A 23,631-nucleotide genomic window follows, 5' to 3' on the forward strand; every position below is an offset into this window, starting at 1 on the left:
GAAAGGAATCATTTAAAATGCTAGTTTTTCCTCCAAGAATAAATTTAATTTCTGCTTATGTTGGTATGTGTAACTGTTTCCTTGGGCACCTCTAGAGTTTGTGCTCAGGGCTTATGGATAACGTAGTTCTATCCATTTGGTTTTTGGCATTGCATCAGTGCAAACATTAAAATAAGTTTGTGTACTTCAACATATAGGTATAAGTTGTGCATTCTTGAGGAACCAGATGTTTGCAATTTCAACTAAAAGATTAAAAAATTACTTTCCGCAAAGGTATCTTTAAGGCATGATCTTTTGATCCTTTGTCAAGTAAATAATATTTTTAACAAATCTTGCAGATTAATGTGTTAGTCTTTATTTTAAAATTTAGAATTTGATAGGTAGGGGGTTTTGTGTTTTGTTTGGTTTTTTTTTTTTAAATCCTTGGGTGTTATATTGTGAAGCTTCTGGGTTTTGCACAAGTTAGGTTGTTTTTGTTTTGTTCTTGCCTCACAGTTTGCTGTTTGTCTCCAAGTTCTTTGAACATCACCCCAGACCGCAGGAGGAGGCCTCCTTCTCCTTAGGAGAGACCACCCCAGCATCTGGATCGTACCCCTCAGTGCCCCCTTCAGATTCTGTTGGGTATGACCTTATTCCTGCTGTTTAATAACATAACATTTCAGTACTGTATGCTTAGAAACACTCAAAATACTGCTTTGCAACTCTCTCTACACTTTTGTAATCTGGCTTGTCACGCAAATATATCCACCTATGCTTAACTTTAAAGAAGTGAACGTTTTCATTCACATGAATGATATAAATTAGTAATGAACTTAAGATAAACGTGTGCATAAGTGTCTGTAGAATTGGGGCCTTACCTGTTAAACTGATTTCTTCTACATGGTAGCTTAGACCTGGTCTAAACTGGAAAGATTTTATACTTAAAATTAATACAAACCAAAACTATATCCTCACAAGTTCTTTTAGTTTGTGCTCTCAAACTACAATTTATTTGCCTTGAAGTGACATACCTCTGTTTCAGAATAAGCTGCACCACTATAAGATTGATGTGAACAGATGCCAATTCCAGGTTCATAATACTGCTTCAGTAGCTTTTCCACATACACATTGCTTTAGTATCCTCCAGGCCAGCTGTCTTCCTCCTATTTAGATGTTGGGATATACCAATAGCATCTGTTTGCTGCAGATCCAGGTTTTGTAAAATTAGACTTCTAAAACTGACCGCAGCCTCCATCCCCTGCGTTTCCAACAAAGATTCTGGACCCTCTCTCTGTGAAGAGATAAGTGATCGTATTTAGATTATGATCCCAGTAGCTGAGAGATCACTGACACCACCCAGCACTAGATAGTTGAACAAATCTCCAGGAAAGAGTAACTCAAGGATGTGTATCAAAGTCAAGAAATCTTATGCAGATTTATTAAGAACACCAAATACAAAAGCCTTCAGAAAAACATTCCTAGGACATATGTGCTGCGTGGAGATGAACTGAATTTGGCAGAGAGGCTTTCTTGGAATAGTGAGCATTGTGCCCAAACTAAAGCAGAAACACAACTGGAAGCTACACAGGCACCTGTGGACTCTGACTAGAAGAGAAATTCCCTGGACAGCCAAGACTATTTTATGAAAGATCAAATATGATGCCTCCCAGGAAAATAGATTGACAGTCCTGCAGAGTGAACCTCATTTGGTAAGTACAAAGAGAGATGATGTTCTTATTTGTACTATTTTGTGCAGTTTCAAGTAAATTTGGAAGTGCCTTTTCCAGGTAGTGGATGTTAGTACAGCAGATTGTGGACAAGGCTGCTGCTGTGGTTCTCGAAGCTAAGCATGTATCATGGTACATGCTGAAATTATAACCAGGCTAGAACTATTAATCTGTGAAGTAGCTTGTTCGTACCAACTGTGTTAAACGCCTGCAGGTGCCAAAGGCACTATATAGCCCCAATCCTAATACTGATATATGCTAAATTTTCCTACTTTTCAATTGCCTCTGCCTCACACTTGTGCTTTCTTACCAGTTTGTGCGGATATAACAGGATGGATTATCTTGATCGATACATGCACTACTTCAGGCAGTCTTAGTTTTGTGATGTAAAAACTGAAAGGAAAAACTGAGACCAGAGCTGGTTGATGCCTTAAGGTTTTTAACTTCACATATATAAAAATGTTAACATTTAAATATACTTGCCAGTTGAGGTTAAGGAGCTTTTCCTAAGTGTTGCGTCTGTAAGTGTTTGTGGTTGCAGGAGCTGTAAAAGGTTTCTAGCTTTCTACTTTTTGCTTTCTGCCTTGCTGTACACTTCATTGTTAAACCAAAAAAAAAAAAAAAGGCATACATCATGCCTTCAAAATTGTGTTTATTTTGAAAATGGTTTATGATTATCAGCCGGTGTTCATAAGTAGTACGCATGTTAAAGTCATGCAGTTTTCCCCAAGCATCTGTGTTTGTAGTATTTCTTTTCCAGAAGCAGCTCAGATGCTATTGTATGAGCATATAGCAATGTCCAAACCTTTCTCCAGTTATCCTTTTGCCTTTCTTTAATAATACTTCTCTGCTTTTTAAAGGCATAATTGTGGAAATATTAATTCCTCTGAATTTTGTTTAGAGTAAAAAAAAAAATGCTGGGCTTTTCTATAAAAACATATACTTACCCACAGTTTTGTTAAAGGGTACTGCTACAATATGGGACAACAGTTCAACTGGAATAAAAAAAAAGGTCTGACATTTGAGGTTATCTTGTCTGGGAAGAGAGTAAGGGATTGAAATTTGAGAGTTGGGCAATGGGATTGAAAATATGAGGAACTAGCGCTTTATTAACACTTACTAGTTTAATAATTGTTCCTTTGATTTCTCTGTTCTCCTAGCATCTTGCATGGCACAGCCCACAGAGGAAGGGATGTTAATAATCGTTTGGTAAACCTGAGGAAAGAGAAGGCAAACATCCTTCTTCATCTTTAGCCTTGTGAAGGGATTCCAGCTGCAGGCAAAGTGCCCAAAGAAAGGAAGAGTTTGTGTTGCAAGACAAGCTCAAGAGCAAAGGCGTGTGTGACATGCTGAGAAATTGTCAAGGGATCAAATGGAGAAGTTGGAAAGAGAAAGGGACATAAAGGAAAAGACCATTGGACATAATGCAAAAGCTGCTAAACATGCTGGAGAACTTTGTTTCACTTTGCTCATGTGTAACATCCTAAAGCAATGCAGTCCTGTAGCCTTTCATTCTTCCAACTGTAAGCCGTAGGCAGTCCCTCCAGACGTTCTACTGTAGGATAAGGGCGCACATATGGTCCCACTTGCACATTTCTGAACCCCTTATAAAAATGTGTCCAGCCTCCACATTAGGTCTTCTGTCCCATTTTAGTTCTTTCAGTTTGCACTATCCTGTTGTGCCAAAGCAGTCATTTTAGTTATAATCTGCACTTAACTGGAAAGAATTATTAAAAGTGTAGGTCTCCCTAATAATAGCCATTTGCAATAAAATTGAAGTATGCAAACTGTATATAATACATTGTATTCATTTCATTCATTGCACTATCATAAAGTTTCTTCTGTATCTTTGCTCGTAAAATATGAGCACAGAATTTCTGTGAACCCAGTTCCCTGGATCTTACAGGTATACAAAAAGGGGAGAGATTAGCTATTCAAAATATTCCAAAGTTGTCTTTTTCAACTTCCATCTATTCTCTCAGATGTTGTGATGTTGGGCAAAACAGCAATCTCATGAGGCAGATACTGTGGCAGGGTAAGTAACCTGTGGAGTGGGTGGTAAGGGGGCGCATGGTCAGACTTTGAATAGCACAGAGGCAGGTTAGACTCGATATAAAGTGAAAGCGTCTGCTTTCCTTGAGGCAGAACACTGCTAGTAAGCAGGTTGGCAACATCTTGGCTCTTTGAAAAACAACATTTCCCAACATGCTTAATCTTCTAAATTTGAGGAAGAAAGGGGGACTGTCTGGTGCACCATTCTTGGAAGCTTGCCAGTCCCTGCCTTAGAGCAGGCTCCAGCCTGTGATTAAACACCTCTGGCTTTCCTTTCTGTCTTCCAAATGTTCACTGATCATTCTGCCTCAGCCGAAGATATTTAAATGTGTAGAAAAGCTTCTGAAGAGCCAAGGAAACAAAGACACGGCCTTACAATATTGTATTTAGTACTACAATGCCATTTAGATCCCCATGTGTTTAAGTGAGCAAAAGCTTTGTGTTTTATTGCATAAAATTATGATGAACTTTTCCTCTAAAAATTCTGGCACCAGACCTTTTCCAGACCACTCCATGTAAATGTTAGCAAACTTCCTACAATATCCAACTTCATATGCATTCTTGCTGAGCGTAAAATGCCTGGTATCAGAATCTTTAGAAAAATAATCTTTAGTCTGTACAACAGGTGGGGGAAACCTCTTGTTCCCCAAAACTGTATTTGCAAAAACATGCTAGTGAACTGAAACCTGGTTTGGAGGACTAATGACAACTGTGTGGGTTCTCTTGATAGCCCCTGGTGTATGAAGCTATCAGAAATTTTAGGAAAGCATTGCTAAGCTTTGATCTGGGCCCAAAGGCCAGTATAAATGCACACCATTGTGATAAGCCTGGCAGTTGTTTTTCGCCCACGAGCCAACATGGATGAAAACAAGTTATCATGGTATAGAAGAATGCACTAATCTGTATGAAGTTACAACTGTTGCAGATCTGTCCCATGATGCTTTTAGGCTGACTTCACAGGATGCTGTAAGAGTGTGATCTTCTCTGGCTTGTAGTTACAAACTTGCACTGCTATCCTTTTCTCCAAATCAACATTTGACTTGGGGTTATTGACTATTTCCAGGCTGCAGAAGTGGGGAGAGAAAAAAATTACTTTGTTTTCTGGCAATATTTGTGGAGTACCACAATAATTAAATTAGAACATGTTTGGCCTCCATAATTTGCAGTTTACCTGCTTGCTAGTGTGGCTGAAATACCATTGTATCCCAGATACTTAGCAGTCCTTAGAAACTGCTTGAAAATGGAAGTGCACTGTGTTCTTCATTAACAGCAGTAACAAAAAACAAAGCCAATTCTATGCTGGTGTAAACCAAAAGGAAAAAAAAAAGCCTTGGTATGCACACATTTTAGCTTGCAATAGGTTTGGCTTGGGTATGAGTATGCAGTCTACCAGGTGAATAGTGTGTACTACACTGAGCCCTCTGGCTAAACTGAGATGCACTTGTTCAGGCTGGAGGGGAGAAGTAAAATCTCAGTCCAGCAGAGATACTGTCATTTTAAAAGGGAAGTGGCACACGCCCTGTAACTGAAGCTAGGTGAATGTGAATTTTCAGTTTAAGTATTTGCCTCACTACAGCAAAATAAAAATCCAAGCAAAAATCTTGAAGCCCAAACAAACCTTTTTTTAAGAAAAATCTTTCCTGAGTAGACCAGCTCTTACATATATGAAACATCACATTGGTGAGTTAAAGGAAATTGAGGAAAATCTGTATTAAAATTTTCTTTTGTATTTGTGAACTAACTTGTATCATTGCAAGTTCTAAGATCCGGTAGAGGTACTGTATATGATTTTATAAAATTGTTTGTTTATATATAATATAGCAAGTATGGGCACTTTCCTCTTTCCCGTGGACCCAGTGTTGTAGAATAGTAAATCTGTGGACACATTGGCACTTGCTGTGATTGACAAAGGGTAAAAATCTACATCTGTCTGCAATTACTCTTGTCTCCTGACAAAACCTCTTTGTGTTTTGTCTTGATAAAAAGGGAGGGAACAATGTGCTTATCCCAAATACATGGTTCAAGGAAAAAGCATGTTCTGTCATACTGCCAGGAAAGGTTATAACATGTTAAATCAAGATTTGAGAACTCCATCAGCTTGTTGCCTGGGAAGCTGAGAATCGTTTGTTAAAGGAATGCCCACATCTAAGAGGCTGGAAGAAAGTGTGCAAGATGAGGTGGTATAACCTCTCTAATATCTCAGAATATTGACCTTATTTGTAGAAGGTCTCCTCTAGCTAGCAGGGTGGCTGTTAACTGCTCACAAAGGCCACAGGAGCAACAGAAACTCGGATCCTGGTATTTAAACTGCTGCTCCTTTAAGCCCCAGCCTGCTATACGTGTATGCCACAGTGAACAGTCCTTTGCAGCAGTTGTGTTCTGGTCCTCTTGACTTTTTTTTTGGCAATATGTTTGCTGGCACTATGTTTGCATAGCCTACAGAACTAGTTTTGTAACTCGCCTGGAATAGACAATGTCACTCTTTTCCAAATGATGATGGCTGGTCCTTTTTGCTTCAGTGTCCCTTCTACCGTCCTGGAGTAATTAAAATTTAGGAATACTGTAAGAACGGGCTTTTGGTAGCTAAGAGGATTGCCGCATTCTTTGTGGTGACGTGTTTTCTGTCGTTCAAGACCTTGATGCAGATCAAGGTACAGCTTTTGCCGCACACAGGCAGAGGCTGGTGGTAATCTCTTCTGAGCTTGTGATCTCAGTAGGCCATCTTGGCTAGCAAACCACGTGTCTTTCTCTTCACTAGTTACCTTTTTCAAGCAAAATTCCCATTTAGCGAAAATAGCCTACCTTTTTGTAAGTGTCCCAAGGACACCCATTAATGAAATCCTGATTCTATGGAGTGCACGGCTAACTGCTTATGAGATTCCCATCTCTGGATTCTTTGGTGTCTAAAGCTAGAGATCCTCCCAGTAATAGTTTAGAGACTCCAAAAAAGGCAGTTCTTTATCAGCCTGTAATTGTTTTCTAAAGATCTGAACTTCTCCCAGTTAGAACTTAATGAGTAGAAAAAGCTATTCAAATTGTTTTCAAACATCGTATGACATAGCATGCGATCTGTGCTAGCAACATGATGGGCACGATGACCTGTGACCAGAAATACAGAAGTATTTGCAGATTCCCTTAGCAGATGACCATTTATGACTCAAAGGAGGATGTAATTGAAACAATATTTCTGCAATTTGGTTTTCTCTCCCTTGGCTGGCTTACGATCACAGAAAATCTGATTGCTTCTGTTCTCGTCATGTGGCAGAGCTCACAGTCACTTCTAGTGCAATGATCTGATGTTTGTTGTTACACATTTCCCTTAATTTCATTACTACTGAGAACTCTCAGGAAGTTTGAGCAGGAGTTAGCTATCCCGACAATGACAGGTCTGGCCTGGCTGAGACACTTTTTAGGCTTTTCTTGTGAAATCTTTCTGTGCAGCATCTGACACGCTTGCCTTAACATGAAAATACAGTGCCTTAGAATGTCAACCAAGTCCTGCACTTGTATCTCTGCAGTGTCCCATCTCCTGATGTGGGTTCTAGTTGCATGATTTCTTTACAAAAACGTTCAGGAGTTCAAAACTTCCTCATCTACAATAGAAAAGATTTTACCTGAAGGCACTTGTTAGCAATGAATGAAAACTTCAGCTTATGTGTATGTACATCAATTGCATTTAAAAAATGTTTCTGAAATTCTGAGGATCTTCTGAAATGCTGGGCTGTTCAAGGCCCTTCCTCAGAGATTTGTCTATTGGTAGTTTCAGTTCATTGCTTCCCAGTATCTTCCCAATATTTATATTCTGTCATGTGACAATAGGTAACTTTTTAAAAGAAGTTAAGCAGGGTTAAACCCCCTACCTATTCTTCCCCCTCCCCACTTCCCAAACATAATCTAAGTATTTTATTACAAGACTTACTAGACTGTTGTTTGAATGAATTCGCAAGCGCTGTTTTGCCATTCTCAATTGTGAGACTGTTGGCCAGGAAGGAAAAGATGACAGGTGCTTAGGATACAGATAGCACTGAGTTCTGGGATCACTGCCAAACTGTATAAACTCTTCAATGAAAGGCAGGGTCTTTAAAGCAGACCCGTTTCTGAAAAAATGTCAAGAGATCCTGTTGAAAATGTTAGTTGCCCTTAAAGATCTTTGGAGAGGCCAAGGAGCGTTCGCTTACAGGAGGCGGCACCAGGACCTATTGCTGCTATATGCTGCTGCATGGTTTATTTCTGAAGCTTCTCCCTGTGGGCATGATAACTAACCCACAAGTAACTGAATGGCTGTAGGACTCGACTCTTCTCTTAGGAGTTGTGTTTTCTATAAGTTCTAAAAACTTTGATATCATGTATATTTTAACATAAAGTTTTCTTTGGCAAAGGGCAAAGAAACATAAAGTTTTCTTTGGCAAAGGCGGCAAATGTTTCTCATTGACCTTTTGCCTTATATCCATTAAATTGAGTCGTTAGACTTACCCAAGTCAAGGTCAGCCACTGTTAAGAGATAAATGCCAATTTATTGTACTTAAAATAAATGGATAACCAAAGTAGTGACATTCTGCCTTCTTACAAATGAAAAAGCAAGCGTTTAGATGTTTTGGTTTTTAAATATATGATTCATGGTACCAAATTAAAGACTTTATCTGCATTTATGACTGGCAGCATTTGTATTTCTTCAGAAAACTTGTCTGGATAGTCTGAACACTTATCTTTCAAGTTCTATTGCATTGCCTAACTGTAGCACTGTAAATAACATTTGAAATGTTGCACTATTCAAAGTTATTTCTTAAAAGGTTGAGGTTAAGAGGTGATATGTTTATTTTTAGTATCAATAATTCATATTGGCCATAATATTAATCAATTATCTTGAGTGACCAGTATGTAATTTTCAGTCTTTCTTTGTTGAACAATAATCCCATCCATACAACTTGTTTTGTGACATCTTCTGACTGTAATGTTGATGTGAGATGTTAAGCATTTTTAGTTCTCAATGGGTTGCCATTAAAAAGAGTGTACTGCATTAAGTCTGAAGTGAGAAAACTGCAGAGTATCTTGCTATCTGCAGTGCATGTTGGGCTATATGAATTTTTCAGATCAGGATTTATTATTACTAGTTTAGTATGGTATGTTAGGGGTTTTTGTTCTGTTTTAACTCAGAACACTTCACAGCCATGTAATTAGGTAGTTTGTGCAGCAGAGAGTTGTTGCAATTGATCATAGGGGAGTAGAGATTGTTCATTATAAATTGTTTTTATGCAGGCCTTTAGATCAGTTTTTTTAATGTACGTATTATTATAGTTGAAAAGGACTTACCACACCCACTATGCAGTATTTGAAGCCATTTGTAGACCTAAATCCTCTTTTTCCTTGACTTTGTTTCTCAGACCACCAATTCTCCCTAGTCCTTCTCCTTCAAAATCCATTCCAATCCCACAGCCCCTCCGACCAGCAGATGAAGACCATCGGAATCAATTTGGGCAACGCGACCGATCCTCTTCAGCTCCCAATGTTCACATCAATACAATCGAGCCAGTCAATATAGAGGTAAGTATTAATAACGTTTGGATCAGGAATAGCAGATTTGATGTTTCCCTTATGAATATCAGTGCGTTAAATTTATCGTGTACATACGAGTGCTGTGTTTCTGAGCTAATCCTTGGTGGAATCTTCATAGATCCCACGTAAGACCTTTTTGCTCTTGAGAGCTGTAAGAACACAAATAACCCATTCTCCAAAAGGAGAAAGTGCCTTTTGACAGTCCTGTCCTTTCATTTTCAAAGCAACATTCTACCACAAACAACTTTTTTTTTTTTTTTTTCCGTTAGTCCCAAGGCTCATGCTGCTAGCTGTACCACAGCATTAAGAATAAGAAAGCCAGTAACCACTCTTGCAAACCATTATATGTGTTAAGCATGTTTCTTTATATGCAAGATAGGGATTTTTAGTATTTGTAATTCAAGTAATATTTCTGGCATTGAAGAAAATTAAATTATTGTGGTAAACTGATTTACTGAATGTTCCTTAGGATTTCAAGAGCCCAGTATATATTGTTCTGAGCATTCTTTTGGAGTGTTCAGAAACTGCTACACTTAACTTGTTTTCCACATTTTTTGAAATTTCTGGATGCTGAATCGTAAATAGTAGTAATGGTTGATACTAGGTATAAGGCCAGCTAGGACCTTTCAAAATGCTGGTCACAACCACCTCTTTCTAATTTTGCTAACATATACAGCTTGTATTTTACCCTTAAGTCTACTCTCTAGAAATTAGTCATTTTTCAGGTGAGCAGTCTTGAAGTCTGCCTGGACACCGAGGCACAAAATCTGTTTTGCATGTGAGCTGAGTGAAAGGTGAAATGTTAGTTGAGCATTAAGAGTGTGGCCGCGTAGACATTTGCATATGGTATATGGCAGCAGTGCAGCTGAGAGGCAGGACCAGTGCTTTCGGCAGCAGTGCAGGTGTATAAAGGAATAAAGTAATTGTATAACCAAAAAAAAAAAAAAAGCTTGATGATGAAAATGGACATACAGAGGGAAACTGGTAGAATTTTCTAATTTTCTTCTGTTTAGAAAATCCTTAGAGTATTTTGCTTTTAGTCTGGATATGTTGTAAAAGGTACTCTCAGTTCAAAGTGGATTGCAAGTGAAAGAAACCTTTTGCAGTTAGTCATTTCTGAGAAGAACAGAGTGCGCCTGGCTATGCAAATGAGGTGCTTTGTTACAAGAAAAAACGAAGCAGAACTCATTTGACTGATGTACCTCAGTACAGGAAATTCGTGTCCCAGCTTCTGATATGACAGTTCAAATAATTTGTGCCACAAACACTGTAACTAGAATGTTTGGTTCGATATTTCTTCATGCATTTTGGCCAACTGCGTGTTTAAATCAATACTTTCGTGTCAGTATCTATTTTGGGTGATGTACATTTCACTTTACTACTGAGAGATGCTGTTTTAAAGCAACTAATTTTGAAAAGTTTAGTAGTTGTTATAAATAGTTCTTTGGAGTCGCTGCTATTAGTAAGCCAGGGTAGGAAACAACTTCTATTTCATGGACAATATATGAGGTTATGGATTCTCAATTTGATCGATCTTGATTATGGAATGTAAATGATAATACCTAAATTACACACAATTTTTTTTTTTTTTTTATTTATAGGACTTGATTAGAGACCAGGGTTTACGAGGAGAGGGAGGTAAGTAGTGTTTAAACTAGCTACTGTGCTACATTTAATTACACAACCACTCTGTCCCTTCCCTTTGTTCTACTTCCTCCTACAAAACACAGGCACAGAGGAAAATATGACTAGAACAAAAAATGAATTTGCATTTGCTTGTCCATGAACTTAATATTTGTCTGACAAAGGTTTGAGTCATTTGCCGGTCATTCTGGGAGTGGGGGAGACAGAAGGAGAAAAAGTTTTGAAGTGGTATCTAGTTTTTTAGTTTTAAAATGGTCTTGCACCATCACTTTTTTGCTGTCACACGCACGCACTCGTTCACTCACATGGCTGCACACAGATATGCTACAACTTCCCAACTCTCTCTCAAAGATTTTTATGCCTGTTGCTACCTTTCCACCCATGGAAACAACGGGGGTTTTCATTGAAAACCATCGACATGGTACATGGACCTTCCATATGAACTGCTGCGTCCCAAAGCAGCGTGAAATACTCCGGTTCTTCTCCCCCTCTACCCCTGCTGAAGATGCTGCTTTGCTGTACTGCATGCCTGTGCTACTCTTGGAACCAGGTTGTTAGGACCGTACGCTAAAGCCAGGTCTTTTTGTTTCCTTCGGTAACAGACAGCCCTAATTCACAGTTGAGTCAGAACTAGTGCCAGAAGATTTTTTTCTTCACACGTTATGCACGGGCCTGTTAAGTCACTTCTCCCACTGGCTGTCAAGGTCCTGAGAGGGCTTCTTACGTGCTGTATTTATTCTTACGAATATAATAATAATATAGAAATAATAGAAATAAAGAAATAGTAAGTAGGGCAGGCACATGACAGTTTTTCCAACTCCAAACCATTAACACAATCGTCTCCTACTAATTATAACTTGCTTCAGCCATAAGTAAAGTCTGAATTACCTCGGTGCACTCTATTCTGATCTCTAAGGTTTTGTACTGTGGGCTCTCACTGACTTTTTCTCCCATCCAAATCTGGTAGTTGGTAGGATGGTACCTACCTACTGCGTTGTGTTTGATGGAGCTGTTTTTCTTTATGCCAGCAATAGAACGCTTTTCAAAAAGAAATTTCCTTTAATCCTGCAAGCCTCCTAATTTAAAGTTGCCAGTTTTAGCTCTTTTTGTATGTGTTGATAGGTGTGGCTCTCCACAGTTTTGCCCATTTTGTCCAGCATTTAAATGTTGTGCTATCATGTTGGTTTTAACTTTTGATCATAAACTGTCTGCTTGGCATCTGAAAACAATTGGCTATTCCCAGTCCTGAAACAGTGTTATTAGTAATTGACTTTTTTTTTCCTTCAAAGTACAGAAGCAATCTATGAATAGGAGTCAAAGCATCCTAGTTATTTCCCATGACTTCTTTCATTTCTTCTATGTGTCTGTCTTTCTGTCTCTGCCTGCCCGTCTCTTTCTCTCTAACAGCCCCTTTGAACCAGCTGATGCGCTGTCTTCGGAAATACCAATCCCGGACTCCCAGTCCCCTCCTTCATTCTGTCCCCAGTGAAATAGTGTTTGATTTTGAGCCTGGCCCAGTGTTCAGAGGTAGTTGGGCTCTTCTTTCTTGTTTTCACCCAAACAAAATAAGTAAAACCACAGATGCTGTTTGTGCCTCACCCTCACACCGTGTGTATGTAAGTGTGTGAGTTTATCAAAACACCTCTGTTTTTTGCTTGGCCTGGCTGGAATGCTTTGAATGTGCTTTTCACACATACCCACTCTCACCTTTACACGCTTGAAAATGACTATAAATAAAGTCTGACTTAAATCTTCAAAAGCAAGGAATTTCATAGTTGAGGTTTTTATGTGGACCTTAACGTAATTTTTCTGAACAAAGGTCCTTGGATTGCATTGCAGTGATTTTAAAGACAAAGTGACGTCCTTAACTTAGAATTTCCTTGACTGTTCAGTTTAAGTCAGTTCAGTGCTTTAACAGTTTTCTGTATTTAATATTCTTTGCTTTGAAAAGTAATCTAGGAAATCAAATGTGAATTACAAACATTTCCATTGATATCTTGTTAGGTCTCAAGCTTATCAAGTAATGTGTCATGTCAACTTTCAACAAACACTTCATTTTGAGAATGTGCTATTAATACCGCATTGGGGCCCTAGATGGTTTAGACCATGTAGTTTTTATTTAGTTAGTAAATTTCCAGCGAAACAGTATTTGTTTGTGTCCTGTACCATGTAAAAAAAGACTCTTCCATTTTCACGTCATTGACTCTAGGGGTAATTCAGGCCTAAAGCTGTCAATGGATCTGTTGTTGTATTGTACAAAATCCCAAAAGTCTTTGTGGGATTTCATATGCTGGAGAAACCAACTATTGAGTAATAGCATGAAATGTAAATATTTGTGTCTATACGTATACATGTAGAAATGGGTAGTTCAGTGCATGTAGTGTGGTTTTCAAATGCTACCATCTTGGCTGTTTCAAAGACTTTTGTTTCAGAATATATCAAGAGCAGTTCACCTTATGAACTTGTAAAGTTCTTCCAGAAGTCTTTGTAAGAAGACAGGTGTTCCCAACAAGCAAACTGGCTACAGAATGGAATACGTTATGTACAGCTTCAGAGTCCAAGCTAATGACTTAAGTCCAACATTATCTGAAGTATTCTACTCTAATAACTTGGAAAACAGGCCATCTGGTATTATAATGAACAGATTAACTATAATGTCCTACCATGTGCTATGAGCGTTTTTGGTGAAGGGTGAATATTACGCTAGTGTTTCTATATCGTGGTATTAAAATTTAAGTAGGAGACTTTAGTTACCTCTAAAGAAAACGCATTCTAGTAGAGCTTTGCTATTACAGAGAAAGTCTGTAACCCAGTAAACTTTTGGAAAATTGCTCGTGTTCTGGGAACATCATACATTTAATTCCATATATGTGTGATTTCAGACAAATAATATAATAAATATATGACAGTATAGTGACCGTAACATGAATATGAACAAAAGTCCATCCTCCAGGTCACTGGCTTCCAGCTGCTTGTAAATATAGTTGGGGTGCCCAGTATGCATCATTATTGTTGCTTTAGCATATGGGACAAAGTTTATGGATGCTGCGTCCCATTTTTGATGTGTTGGTATGTCATTATTTTGTGCTTCCACATCTAAATGTATGGATTTTAGCTCAGTGAGGACAGGCAGTGATGGATATATATAGTCTGATAAATTAGCACGCACTGAGTGACTGAACTCAAGCAACAGTTTTTAAAAGTCACAGAGTCAATTTTTGAACTCAAGTTGGCATTAGGAGATACTTTTTTGGTAAGAAGGGGGCTTCTGAAGGAATATGAGGAGGATTATTGTCTTCTACCAGTTCCCAGAGCACTGATGTGAGAGAAAGCGTTGGAATGTTGGAGGTCTTGTACAATGACATACATTGTTTAGCAGAGCAGCATGAATTTAATTAACAGTTGACCCTATTTTGTGTCCTTTGCAATGGGAGGGTCAGCATAACCTTGTTACGAATAATTATGGTGTATTTTAAAAAGCAGTGTCTAGTTGAAGTGCTCTATTTGTAAAGAGTCATTGAGGCTCTGAAACACAGCTCTGTTAGTGACATTTTCCTGCATAGATTTGTTTAGATAACATATAGGCTACAGATGTACTGTTCTTTTTGTATTTAATAGAATATGCTTCAAATAGCTAGCTAAAGTACTTGTTCTTTTTTAATCCTTTCTACGGTCTAATATTTACTTTTAAATAAGAGCTCTCTGCTAACAGATAGCTTTAAAACAGCCAAATGGTTTTCAGGTGGCACTTGGAGACTCAACTAGAAAACATTTCAATTTTTTGCATTTAGTCTATTTTGATTCCAAAGTACAGTATTTCACCTATTTATTGGGTCCCTAAAGGGTTAACTACAAGAAATCTGAGAGGTAGCTGCTGCTAACTAAAATGCTACTACTTTTCTTCTCAAAGAAACTGGTGGAATTAAAAAATAGTTTGTTTTGTTTTGTTTTGTTTTTTTCTATTTAAAGAGGCATTGTCCTTCTGATAATTCATGAACAAGAGACTGGGGACTATCTGGTATACAGGGATGTTTGCTATAGTGGGTTAACTACAAGAAATCTGAGAGGTAGCTGCTGCTAACTAAAATGCTACTACTTTTCTTCTCAAAGAAACTGGTGGAATTAAAAAATAGTTTGTTTTGTTTTGTTTTGTTTTTTTCTATTTAAAGAGGCATTGTCCTTCTGATAATTCATGAACAAGAGACTGGGGACTATCTGGTATACAGGGATGTTTGCTATAGACTTGTCTCTTCCTGAAATCTAAGACTTGCACTAATCTAATATTAGGACAATATTCCTAGTATATGTTTGTTCCCTCTTAACATTTACATTGATGTTTGGAGACACTGCATCTTAAACACAATTCTTGCACCTAATATCAATACATTCTTGTAAGCTGATTTCTTATAGATAAAATTGTCCTGTTTCTGAAATTTAGGTTCAACTGCAGGTTTGTCTGCAACACCTCCTGCCTCTTTGCCTGGGTCACTCACCAATGTGAAAGCGTTACAGAAATCACCAGGACCCCAACGGGAAAGGAAATCATCCTCATCCTCAGAAGACAGAAATAGAATGGTAAGGGAAAGATCAGCTATTTTCATTCGTAGTATGATATATTCATAGTATAGAAATACTACACAACCATGTTCCTCTTACTTTTCTTTCATCAAAGCCTTCTGAATTATTTTGAAGATAAGTATGGTAATGATCAAGGACTTTAAAACAATAAATAATAGAATATTGAAATTGTGGGACTGATAAATAAATCATTTAAATAATTGACTGTACTCACTTTTACTGCATTGCACCCAAACGTCTTGGTGTGCTTCATATTATAATGCCCGTTTCCCTTCAAATAACAGCTTAATTTTTCTCACCATGACTTACGAACTTTGAAAGTTCTCTAGTGATTCTCAAATGTAACAATACATAAAAAGTCTGCATTTTTTTAAATTCATAATTTAGCATTATGATTGAGTAAGAATTGAAAAATAAATGGGTCTTTCTTTTTGGTGCGAGTTTCTTAATATTTACTGGTTTTAATACTGCCAGAAACTTGTGGCAAATATTTCATGCCAGGAGATAACTTAGTACACCTGTGTGCTGAGGTTTTGTGTATGGCTGGCTTGAAAAGTCAAATGCAATATCTGAAAAAGAAAGTCCTTTTAGGACTTTAATAGTACGAAATGCTAATACCAGATCTTTAACAAAGGAGCTGTTTTCACAGACATTAATGCACTTGCTTTCTTCCTTTTTATTGTTTATGCATATATATATATAAAGAAACTTGGTGTGCTTCATATTATAATGCCCGTTTCCCTTCAAATAACAGCTTAATTTTTCTCACCATGACTTACGAACTTTGAAAGTTCTCTAGTGATTCTCAAATGTAACAATACATAAAAAGTCTGCATTTTTTTAAATTCATAATTTAGCATTATGATTGAGTAAGAATTGAAAAATAAATGGGTCTTTCTTTTTGGTGCGAGTTTCTTAATATTTACTGGTTTTAATACTGCCAGAAACTTGTGGCAAATATTTCATGCCAGGAAATAACTTAGTACACCTGTGTGCTAGGTTTTGTGTATGGCTGGCTTGAAAAGTCAAATGCAATATCTGAAAAAGAAAGTCCTTTTAGGACTTTAATAGTACGAAATGCTAATACCAGATCTTTAACAAAGGAGCTGTTTTCACAGACATTAATGCACTTGCTTTCTTCCTTTTTATTGTTTATGCATATATATATATATATATAAAGAAAACCCTTGGTCGGCGGGATTCAAGTGATGATTGGGAGATACCAGATGGACAGATCACAGTTGGACAAAGGATAGGATCTGGATCATTTGGAACAGTCTACAAAGGAAAGTGGCATGGTACGTGGCCATCATGGCAAACAGTTATTCTTAAGCAAGTAACATTGCCTGCTGGGGGTCACCCAGCTGGCAAGCAGCTTCACAGAAGAGCGCCTGGGGATTCTGGTGGACACCAAGTTGAACATGAGCCAGCAGTCTGCCCATGCCACAAAGAAGGCTAATGATATCCTGGGCTGCATTAGGCAAAGCATTGCCAGCAGGTCAAGCGAGGTGACCCTTCCCTTCTACTCAGCACTGGTGAGGCCACACCTGGAGTGCTGGGTCCAGTTCTGGGCTCCTCAGTACAAGAGAGACATGGACATACCGGGGAGAGTCCATTGACGGGCCATAGAGACGATTTTTAAATTAATAATTAGTGTGCTAAATAGGTAATGTTAGAACTTCAAACCGTTTAGAAACTCAACTCTTGCATGTTCTTCTGAATTAAGTAATTATTAGGGTAAAGATGAAACATAGTTACTAGAAAGGCTGAAGTATCCGTCTTGATGAAGGAGGATTTCAAATGTGTATTTGGAAAGCTTTGACTTGGCTAGGATTTCTCAGAGTGAAATAAGAATAGTGTTTATACATTTTACAGAATATTTACTTATTTTAATATCATAGTGGTTTATTTCATGAAAGCTAGAAAATAGGGTATCTCAATATTTCTGATGCTCTCTATAGCATTTTCTGAATAGAGGAATATGTATCAATGGCACTTTTTAAAAATTGCTATTTTAAAGGTGATGTGGCAGTGAAAATGTTGAATGTTACGGCACCCACACCTCAACAGTTACAGGCTTTTAAAAATGAAGTAGGAGTGCTCAGGTAAGAATATTTTTAATGGCATAAAATAATGTGTGTAGATTTATGCTTCATTAATCATTGGATTTTAGATTTCCATTAGCACACATTGCTCTTATTCCTCCATGATGATACTTCGGGCAGAAAATATAACTTGCCATTTTAAAATATTTCTTTGTATCCACTGCTAGTTCTTCCTTTCCCTGTATGTTTTTGTCTATACACCTATGTTGTGAATATACGTATGTCCAAACACTCAAGACAGGACTGGTTTTTGCTATTGCACTACCCCAGGGCACACTCAAGCCTAAGTGTGAACCGTAGGCCGGCCTTTCCTCTCATCCACGTTTTGAGATTGAAGGAGAGTATGACTACTTGGTTTTGGGCTACAGCACTGCCCGTATTATCCATTGTTTAATAGTTTCTGTTCAGTAGCATTGACTTCTCTTTGAGGTTTTTTAAATGTATTTCTCATAAAGTCACTTCTTGATTTCCTTTTCTCATGTCTACTGCTTGTACTTTCTCAGAGGAAGTATTTGTCTTGGGTTCAGTTCTTAAAAGACGATCCACCAGCATGATACAATAGAATATTTATTGGGGAAGACCATTAGCATCCAAGTACAATCTTGAGCGGTCTTGAGCATAATTCTGTTTTAAGAAACAAAATAGAAAGAAGGTTTTTGCCTCTGGAAAACTGATGTGTTGAGCTGGGTGTCTGTGCTGGAGGAGCATCCCCAATAAGCTACACGGTGAAAAGGGGATGGTCAGCTTTTCTCCCCAGGAAATGTTAGTTCTGAAAACTCTAAGCCCACAGCTGTGGAAGTAGAGGTTTTCTGGGTTATGCTACTTTGGATATCTCTGCATATTTTTGACATACCTGCTCAGGAGAACTGAATGAAATAAAAAAATCTTGTATTTCATACCTAGTCCAGATTTCTGTTGGCAGTCCCATTTCTCTGTTGTTGATAGTTTCAGCACTTACAGTAAACAGTCAGTTATCCTATCCTTTGACCCAGATGAGCCAGATTTACCTGTAGTTGTGCCTTTTCCATTATGCGTCATCGTTACTTTCTTAGCTTTGAGGTAGGATTTGCAAGAAACTACTTATTTTTTGTTCACTCAGCAGTTACTCTCAGCATCACTTGGCAAATCCTTGAACCTGAAAAAGGCACAGTCACATAGAGTAGAATTGTCCTAGTCTGCATTGCTGAGAGGACAAAGGGGTTCATACTCTAGGCTCCCATGTTAGTTTTTTAATATAAGAAAACATAAAGAGCTCTGCCATCTTCAGTAGCAGCATAGATTTAAGAAGCTACCACAGGTTTTAAGCTTGGTCTGTCAGGTTTCATCAACAGTGAGCTGACTGCCTTCGGTACCAAGCTGTGTTCAAAGAAGATTGCCTTTATTTTTCCCCAGCTCCTGGGAAAGCTAGGAAATACTCCAGAATTCTTAGGTGCCTCATCTTTGTAATATCTCATTGGTATGTTTGGAGGTATCTAGTTCTTCATGTCCGTTTGATGACAATAGGAATGTGATTGACTTTGCCTGGAGGGTGAGGAGAATCTTTCAGATTTCACAGTGTATCAGTAGATTCTTTCAGGCCTTGAATCTACTGGGATATCTACTGAGATAATCCTCTCTGCATTGTTTGTTGTGAAGTTTTTCTGTCTGGAGTTGCTCCGTCTTTGAAGTAGGTTTGATTTAATCTGGCCAAATCTCTGTGGTGAACTCCAATCTCTTCCCAGTGCTGTTTGGAAACCAGTTCATATCATAACCTTACTGAGGTACAGTTTTCATACCTGTTTCCATCCTTCCTTGTATGCTGGCTCCATAGAGAGTACAAAATTCTTGTCAAATAAAGCACTAAGAAAAACTGAAGCCTTGTCCTGGAAGTGTGGTATTGGTTTCTGAACGAAAGGGTTGTCCTTCCTGGAAGCCTCTGAGACTGGAATTTCATTTTGGATGTCCTCCTTATGGGCAGCAACTTCTCATAGCTGGGCTGGGGTTACACAAAAGCAGACCTGCCTGCAAACCATCCCTGTCCCAGGGGACCTAGTGGTAACAGCATCTTCTGAGCGGTCCTGTGCTGGGTTGCTTGCAAAAGCAAGAGGAAGCGGTGCTTACCCCAGAATAGCTATTCTACGTCATGATGATAAGAAAGGCTAACTGCTGGAATAATGCATTAAACTGAATCTAGCAACAGGTTATCATGTTATCTTAGTAAAAGCTGAGATTGACCCAACAACTTCTGTTTGGAAATCTATATTTAGACTGTGATAGATCTGCCTGGGTTTCTCCTGATTTCCTGATCCGCCTCATTTCCTCCTGATTTTTTTTTTTCAACAGGAAAACACGACATGTGAATATCCTGCTTTTCATGGGTTATTCAACAAAACCCCAGTTGGCTATTGTTACACAATGGTGTGAGGGGTCCAGCTTATATCACCATCTACACATCATTGAGACCAAATTTGAAATGATCAAGCTAATTGATATTGCACGACAGACTGCACAAGGCATGGAGTAAGTATCGTATTACTTGTTTGCAAATGAGCATTGGGGCAATGTTTACTTATCCCCTTCACACTCTGACTGGCATTGGCAAATAAGGCCAGCTATCTACCCACTTTGCCAAGCCCAGGGTCTTGCCTTGATGATGAAAGCATTTGGTGAAGTGTTTATTATTTTGATTAGTAAAACAGACTTCGTGTTCTTTTTTTGGAACATAGGGAAATAGAAATCATCAAGGAAATATAGTCTTAGAAAGCAGAATAAAGATAATTACAGTGCAGTTAAACTTTCCATCTTGTGAGCAAAGATTTCTGTTCCAGGCTTTACGATCTTCACAGTGCAGATAGTCTTATGGTAGGAGGTAAAACATAGTTTAAAAAGAAACACCCTGTGAGTGAAAGGACAGAATCCTGTAAGATAATGTAAAAGGCAGACAGCCCTGTTAGCAAAAAGAATTGATTTTTTTTTTCTCCTTTTCTTATGAGTATTGTAGCTCTCTAAGTACTAGATTTCAGCATTTGAAGAAAACATACCTATTTTGTTCTAAGGACTGTAAGTAATCCTTACTCCCATAGGGGGCAATTGAGTGAGTTAGAATTTACAAAACTAGCCCAATATTGTGTGTCAAAATCAGAACACTGATGTAAGATCAGAGAAATCACCCTCCAGCTGGAAAGCCACTATGATGATTGCAGTTAATTGTGCCATTTTTCTGCTAAGTATTCTGTTACGTTTTCAGTCAAGCAGTGGGGAGGTGTTTGCAGCAACCAGCCTCAGCCTTCTGTCAGCCTGCTCATCTCCCCAGGCTCCCTCTGTAGGTAGTGGAGATGCAGAAGCTGTTTTATGAGCATGATTCAAAGCAGAGACATAAATTGGGGCTTTTCCAGCAGGTTTGCGCCAATCCCATTGACTAAACAAAGAGCCGTGGGAGACTAGTTGCCTAATTTAGGCTATATCTGTGCTGTGGGGCAAGTACTGTCCTCTCTGCAATCTATTTATCCAGTCTGCAATCAGGGGATTTTTTTTCCAGTCCCACACTAAAAAGCAGTCAGCATACTTGAGTACACACTGAGACTGGGAAGCACATTTAGCTCCCGCAATTTAGAAACACCTTACTTACCTAAAGCTGTGCCTAGCCCACAAAGTGTCTTGACAGTCACCATTAAGGCTGGGAGGCAGAACCTTCAGCACTGAATGGCACGTCAAAAACTACTGAAGTTCTTTTATTTTTTTTTCTGAATATTGAGTTAGAACTGAAAAGAAGTTGGTGCATAATGGTTATTTCATTCTTCAGTAGTATCAGGTTTGAGCTGGAAATCTAAGCTTTATTTTATTTCTGTGGTTTTTTTCCTGTGCTTGTTGCAGGAACTGTCATGGATAACTGAAGTTTTACCACCTTGATAAAGATGTGCAGTTTGAATATCTGTAGAATTTATGTTTCAGTAATACAGTGAATTTTGAGTTGTTGATTAGTGAAATATCATTTAACCCACCTAATCTATGGTGTTTCTTTGCAGTTATTTGCATGCCAAGTCAATCATCCACAGAGACCTCAAGAGTAATAGTATCCTTTCCCAGAGATGTGATTGTGGAACGTGACAGCATTCTGTTGTTTTTTGGGTTTTCTGCCAGAAATGAACTTACTGATGTGAAAAGCTGTTCATGTGTGAATATATGCTGAGTTGAAATTTCGTTGAGAAGGGGTAATGTCACTAGTACCAAAGTAAGGAATACTTACTATGTCTATTGATGTGATTGCAATAACGTAGCAAGTTTTGTTGTGGTATCACAAAGATTTTTGCATCATTTGGTTTCTGCATGTAATGAAAGATTACGCCAGTTCACTCATGGAATATTTTCAGCTTTTCTCGTACTTGGCATTTCAAGAAAGCCACCTGGGCCATGGTCTTTTCAGCACTGGCCCAGTCATTACTTATGTAGCCCTTAAGTACCATAATTCACCGTGCTGGCTGCTTACAACCTGTACTATATGAAAACCTTCTTCAGTGGTGGTGGATGGTTAAAACTGTTATGTCTAATGTTGCAAATTTGTAGCTGTTTATTGTTCTTGTAGGACAGGACCAGCACCACTTGTTTGTTTTCCCTTAACGTTTCCCCCTTAGATATTTTTCTTCATGAAGACCTCACAGTAAAAATAGGTGATTTTGGTCTAGCTACAGTGAAATCACGATGGAGCGGATCCCATCAGTTTGAACAGTTGTCTGGATCTATTCTATGGATGGTAAGCAAGGGGGAAGTGGTGTGTGTGTTTCAATAAATTTAATTGCCTTTGGCCAAAGTTTCTAAGACTGTCCCTCCAGCACACTGACATATACAAGCTGTCTTAAGCTGGAGAAGATAAGCAGTAATACGAACTACTAAATGAACGCTTTTCAGTTCTTCTTTAAGCGTATGTTTTCCAGTAGTCAGCAAAAAAACTTTAGTGTCTTCATCCCTTATTCTGAGGTTTAAACTGAAAAGAAAATGGTGGCTAAGGAAAAAGGGTATGATTAATCCAGGGTTGAGGAGAAGGTGAGAAAAGCCATGGAAAACATCCTGCAAAGGAGCAGAGGAACTAGCTCAGCCAAAAGTAAGATGCTCTTAAGTTTTAAGGGTTCAAGCATGGTTACTCTCAAGAGCTCGTACAACTTGCTTAAGTCTTAATAAGAAGTATCATTACAACCTCCTGTGCAACTCCACTTTCTCCTCTCCTCCCTGAAAAAAATGAAGGCTCTGTTAGTTGGCGTTATTTTCAGTGTTGTAATTCTCGTTTCAAAGTAGCTTCTCAGCACGGACAAGGTCACTTTGTTCTGTTGTAGAGGAATAAAGGGATCACCAAGCTAAAATGCACCAATGGATTTTGAGATTCATGTCAACATCCACTCTATGTTAGGACCCGGTAACATCTGAAGGCAAGAGTGGGCCTTGCACCTGTTACATTCTGGACAAGTCCATGCTTTGTTCCTGGTATGTGAGGCGCAGCCCGGCATGGTGAAATAAAAACTAATTCTTTCTTTTTATTGTACAGGCACCGGAAGTTATTAGGATGCAAGATAAAAACCCATATAGTTTTCAGTCAGATGTGTATGCGTTTGGGATTGTTCTTTATGAATTGATGACTGGACAGTTACCATACTCAAACATCAACAACAGGGACCAGGTAAGGGAAGGGACTGACTTCGGTCAACTCCGGCCTGAAACGGAGGCTGATTCAGCCTTGTGAAGTGCACATTCTGATGTTTTGTGTGTTTGATTTGTGTTTCTGATTCTGATGTTGTGAGATTACATTTCTACATTTTATAGATCTGCCTCAGCCACATAATGCCAATTTACTTACTTCTCTTGAGGGGTTTTTTTGGTTCTTTTTGACTTTAAGTATAGATTTTCTGCTTCTGAGCTGGTTGCCAGGATACTTATTAGGGAGAGAGCAGGTTACTTAATAGTGATCTAGTTTATAATAGTTCTGCAAAGGCAAAATGATCTTCCATATGTTCAGTTATTTCTCC

At 38.4% G+C, this 23,631-nt stretch overlaps 1 protein-coding gene across 1 annotated transcript in view; it reads left to right on the forward strand.

Annotated features, from left to right (window-relative positions):
- Nucleotides 1–23,631, forward strand: part of BRAF (B-Raf proto-oncogene, serine/threonine kinase) — a 66,318-nt gene that overhangs the window by 30,534 nt on the left and 12,153 nt on the right. The window contains exons 6-15 of the mRNA XM_009288352.2: nt 496–621; nt 9,140–9,299; nt 10,913–10,949; nt 15,394–15,530; nt 16,714–16,831; nt 17,554–17,638; nt 19,961–20,137; nt 21,643–21,689; nt 22,249–22,367; nt 23,154–23,285. Coding sequence (XP_009286627.1) covers nt 496–621; nt 9,140–9,299; nt 10,913–10,949; nt 15,394–15,530; nt 16,714–16,831; nt 17,554–17,638; nt 19,961–20,137; nt 21,643–21,689; nt 22,249–22,367; nt 23,154–23,285 — 1,138 coding nt within the window. The remainder of the gene's footprint in view (nt 1–495; nt 622–9,139; nt 9,300–10,912; nt 10,950–15,393; nt 15,531–16,713; nt 16,832–17,553; nt 17,639–19,960; nt 20,138–21,642; nt 21,690–22,248; nt 22,368–23,153; nt 23,286–23,631) is intronic.

Source organism: Aptenodytes forsteri, unplaced genomic scaffold (genome assembly GCF_000699145.1).
Source record: "Aptenodytes forsteri isolate BGI_AS27 unplaced genomic scaffold, ASM69914v1 Scaffold56, whole genome shotgun sequence".
In the NCBI taxonomy this organism is placed as follows: Eukaryota; Metazoa; Chordata; class Aves; order Sphenisciformes; family Spheniscidae; genus Aptenodytes; species Aptenodytes forsteri.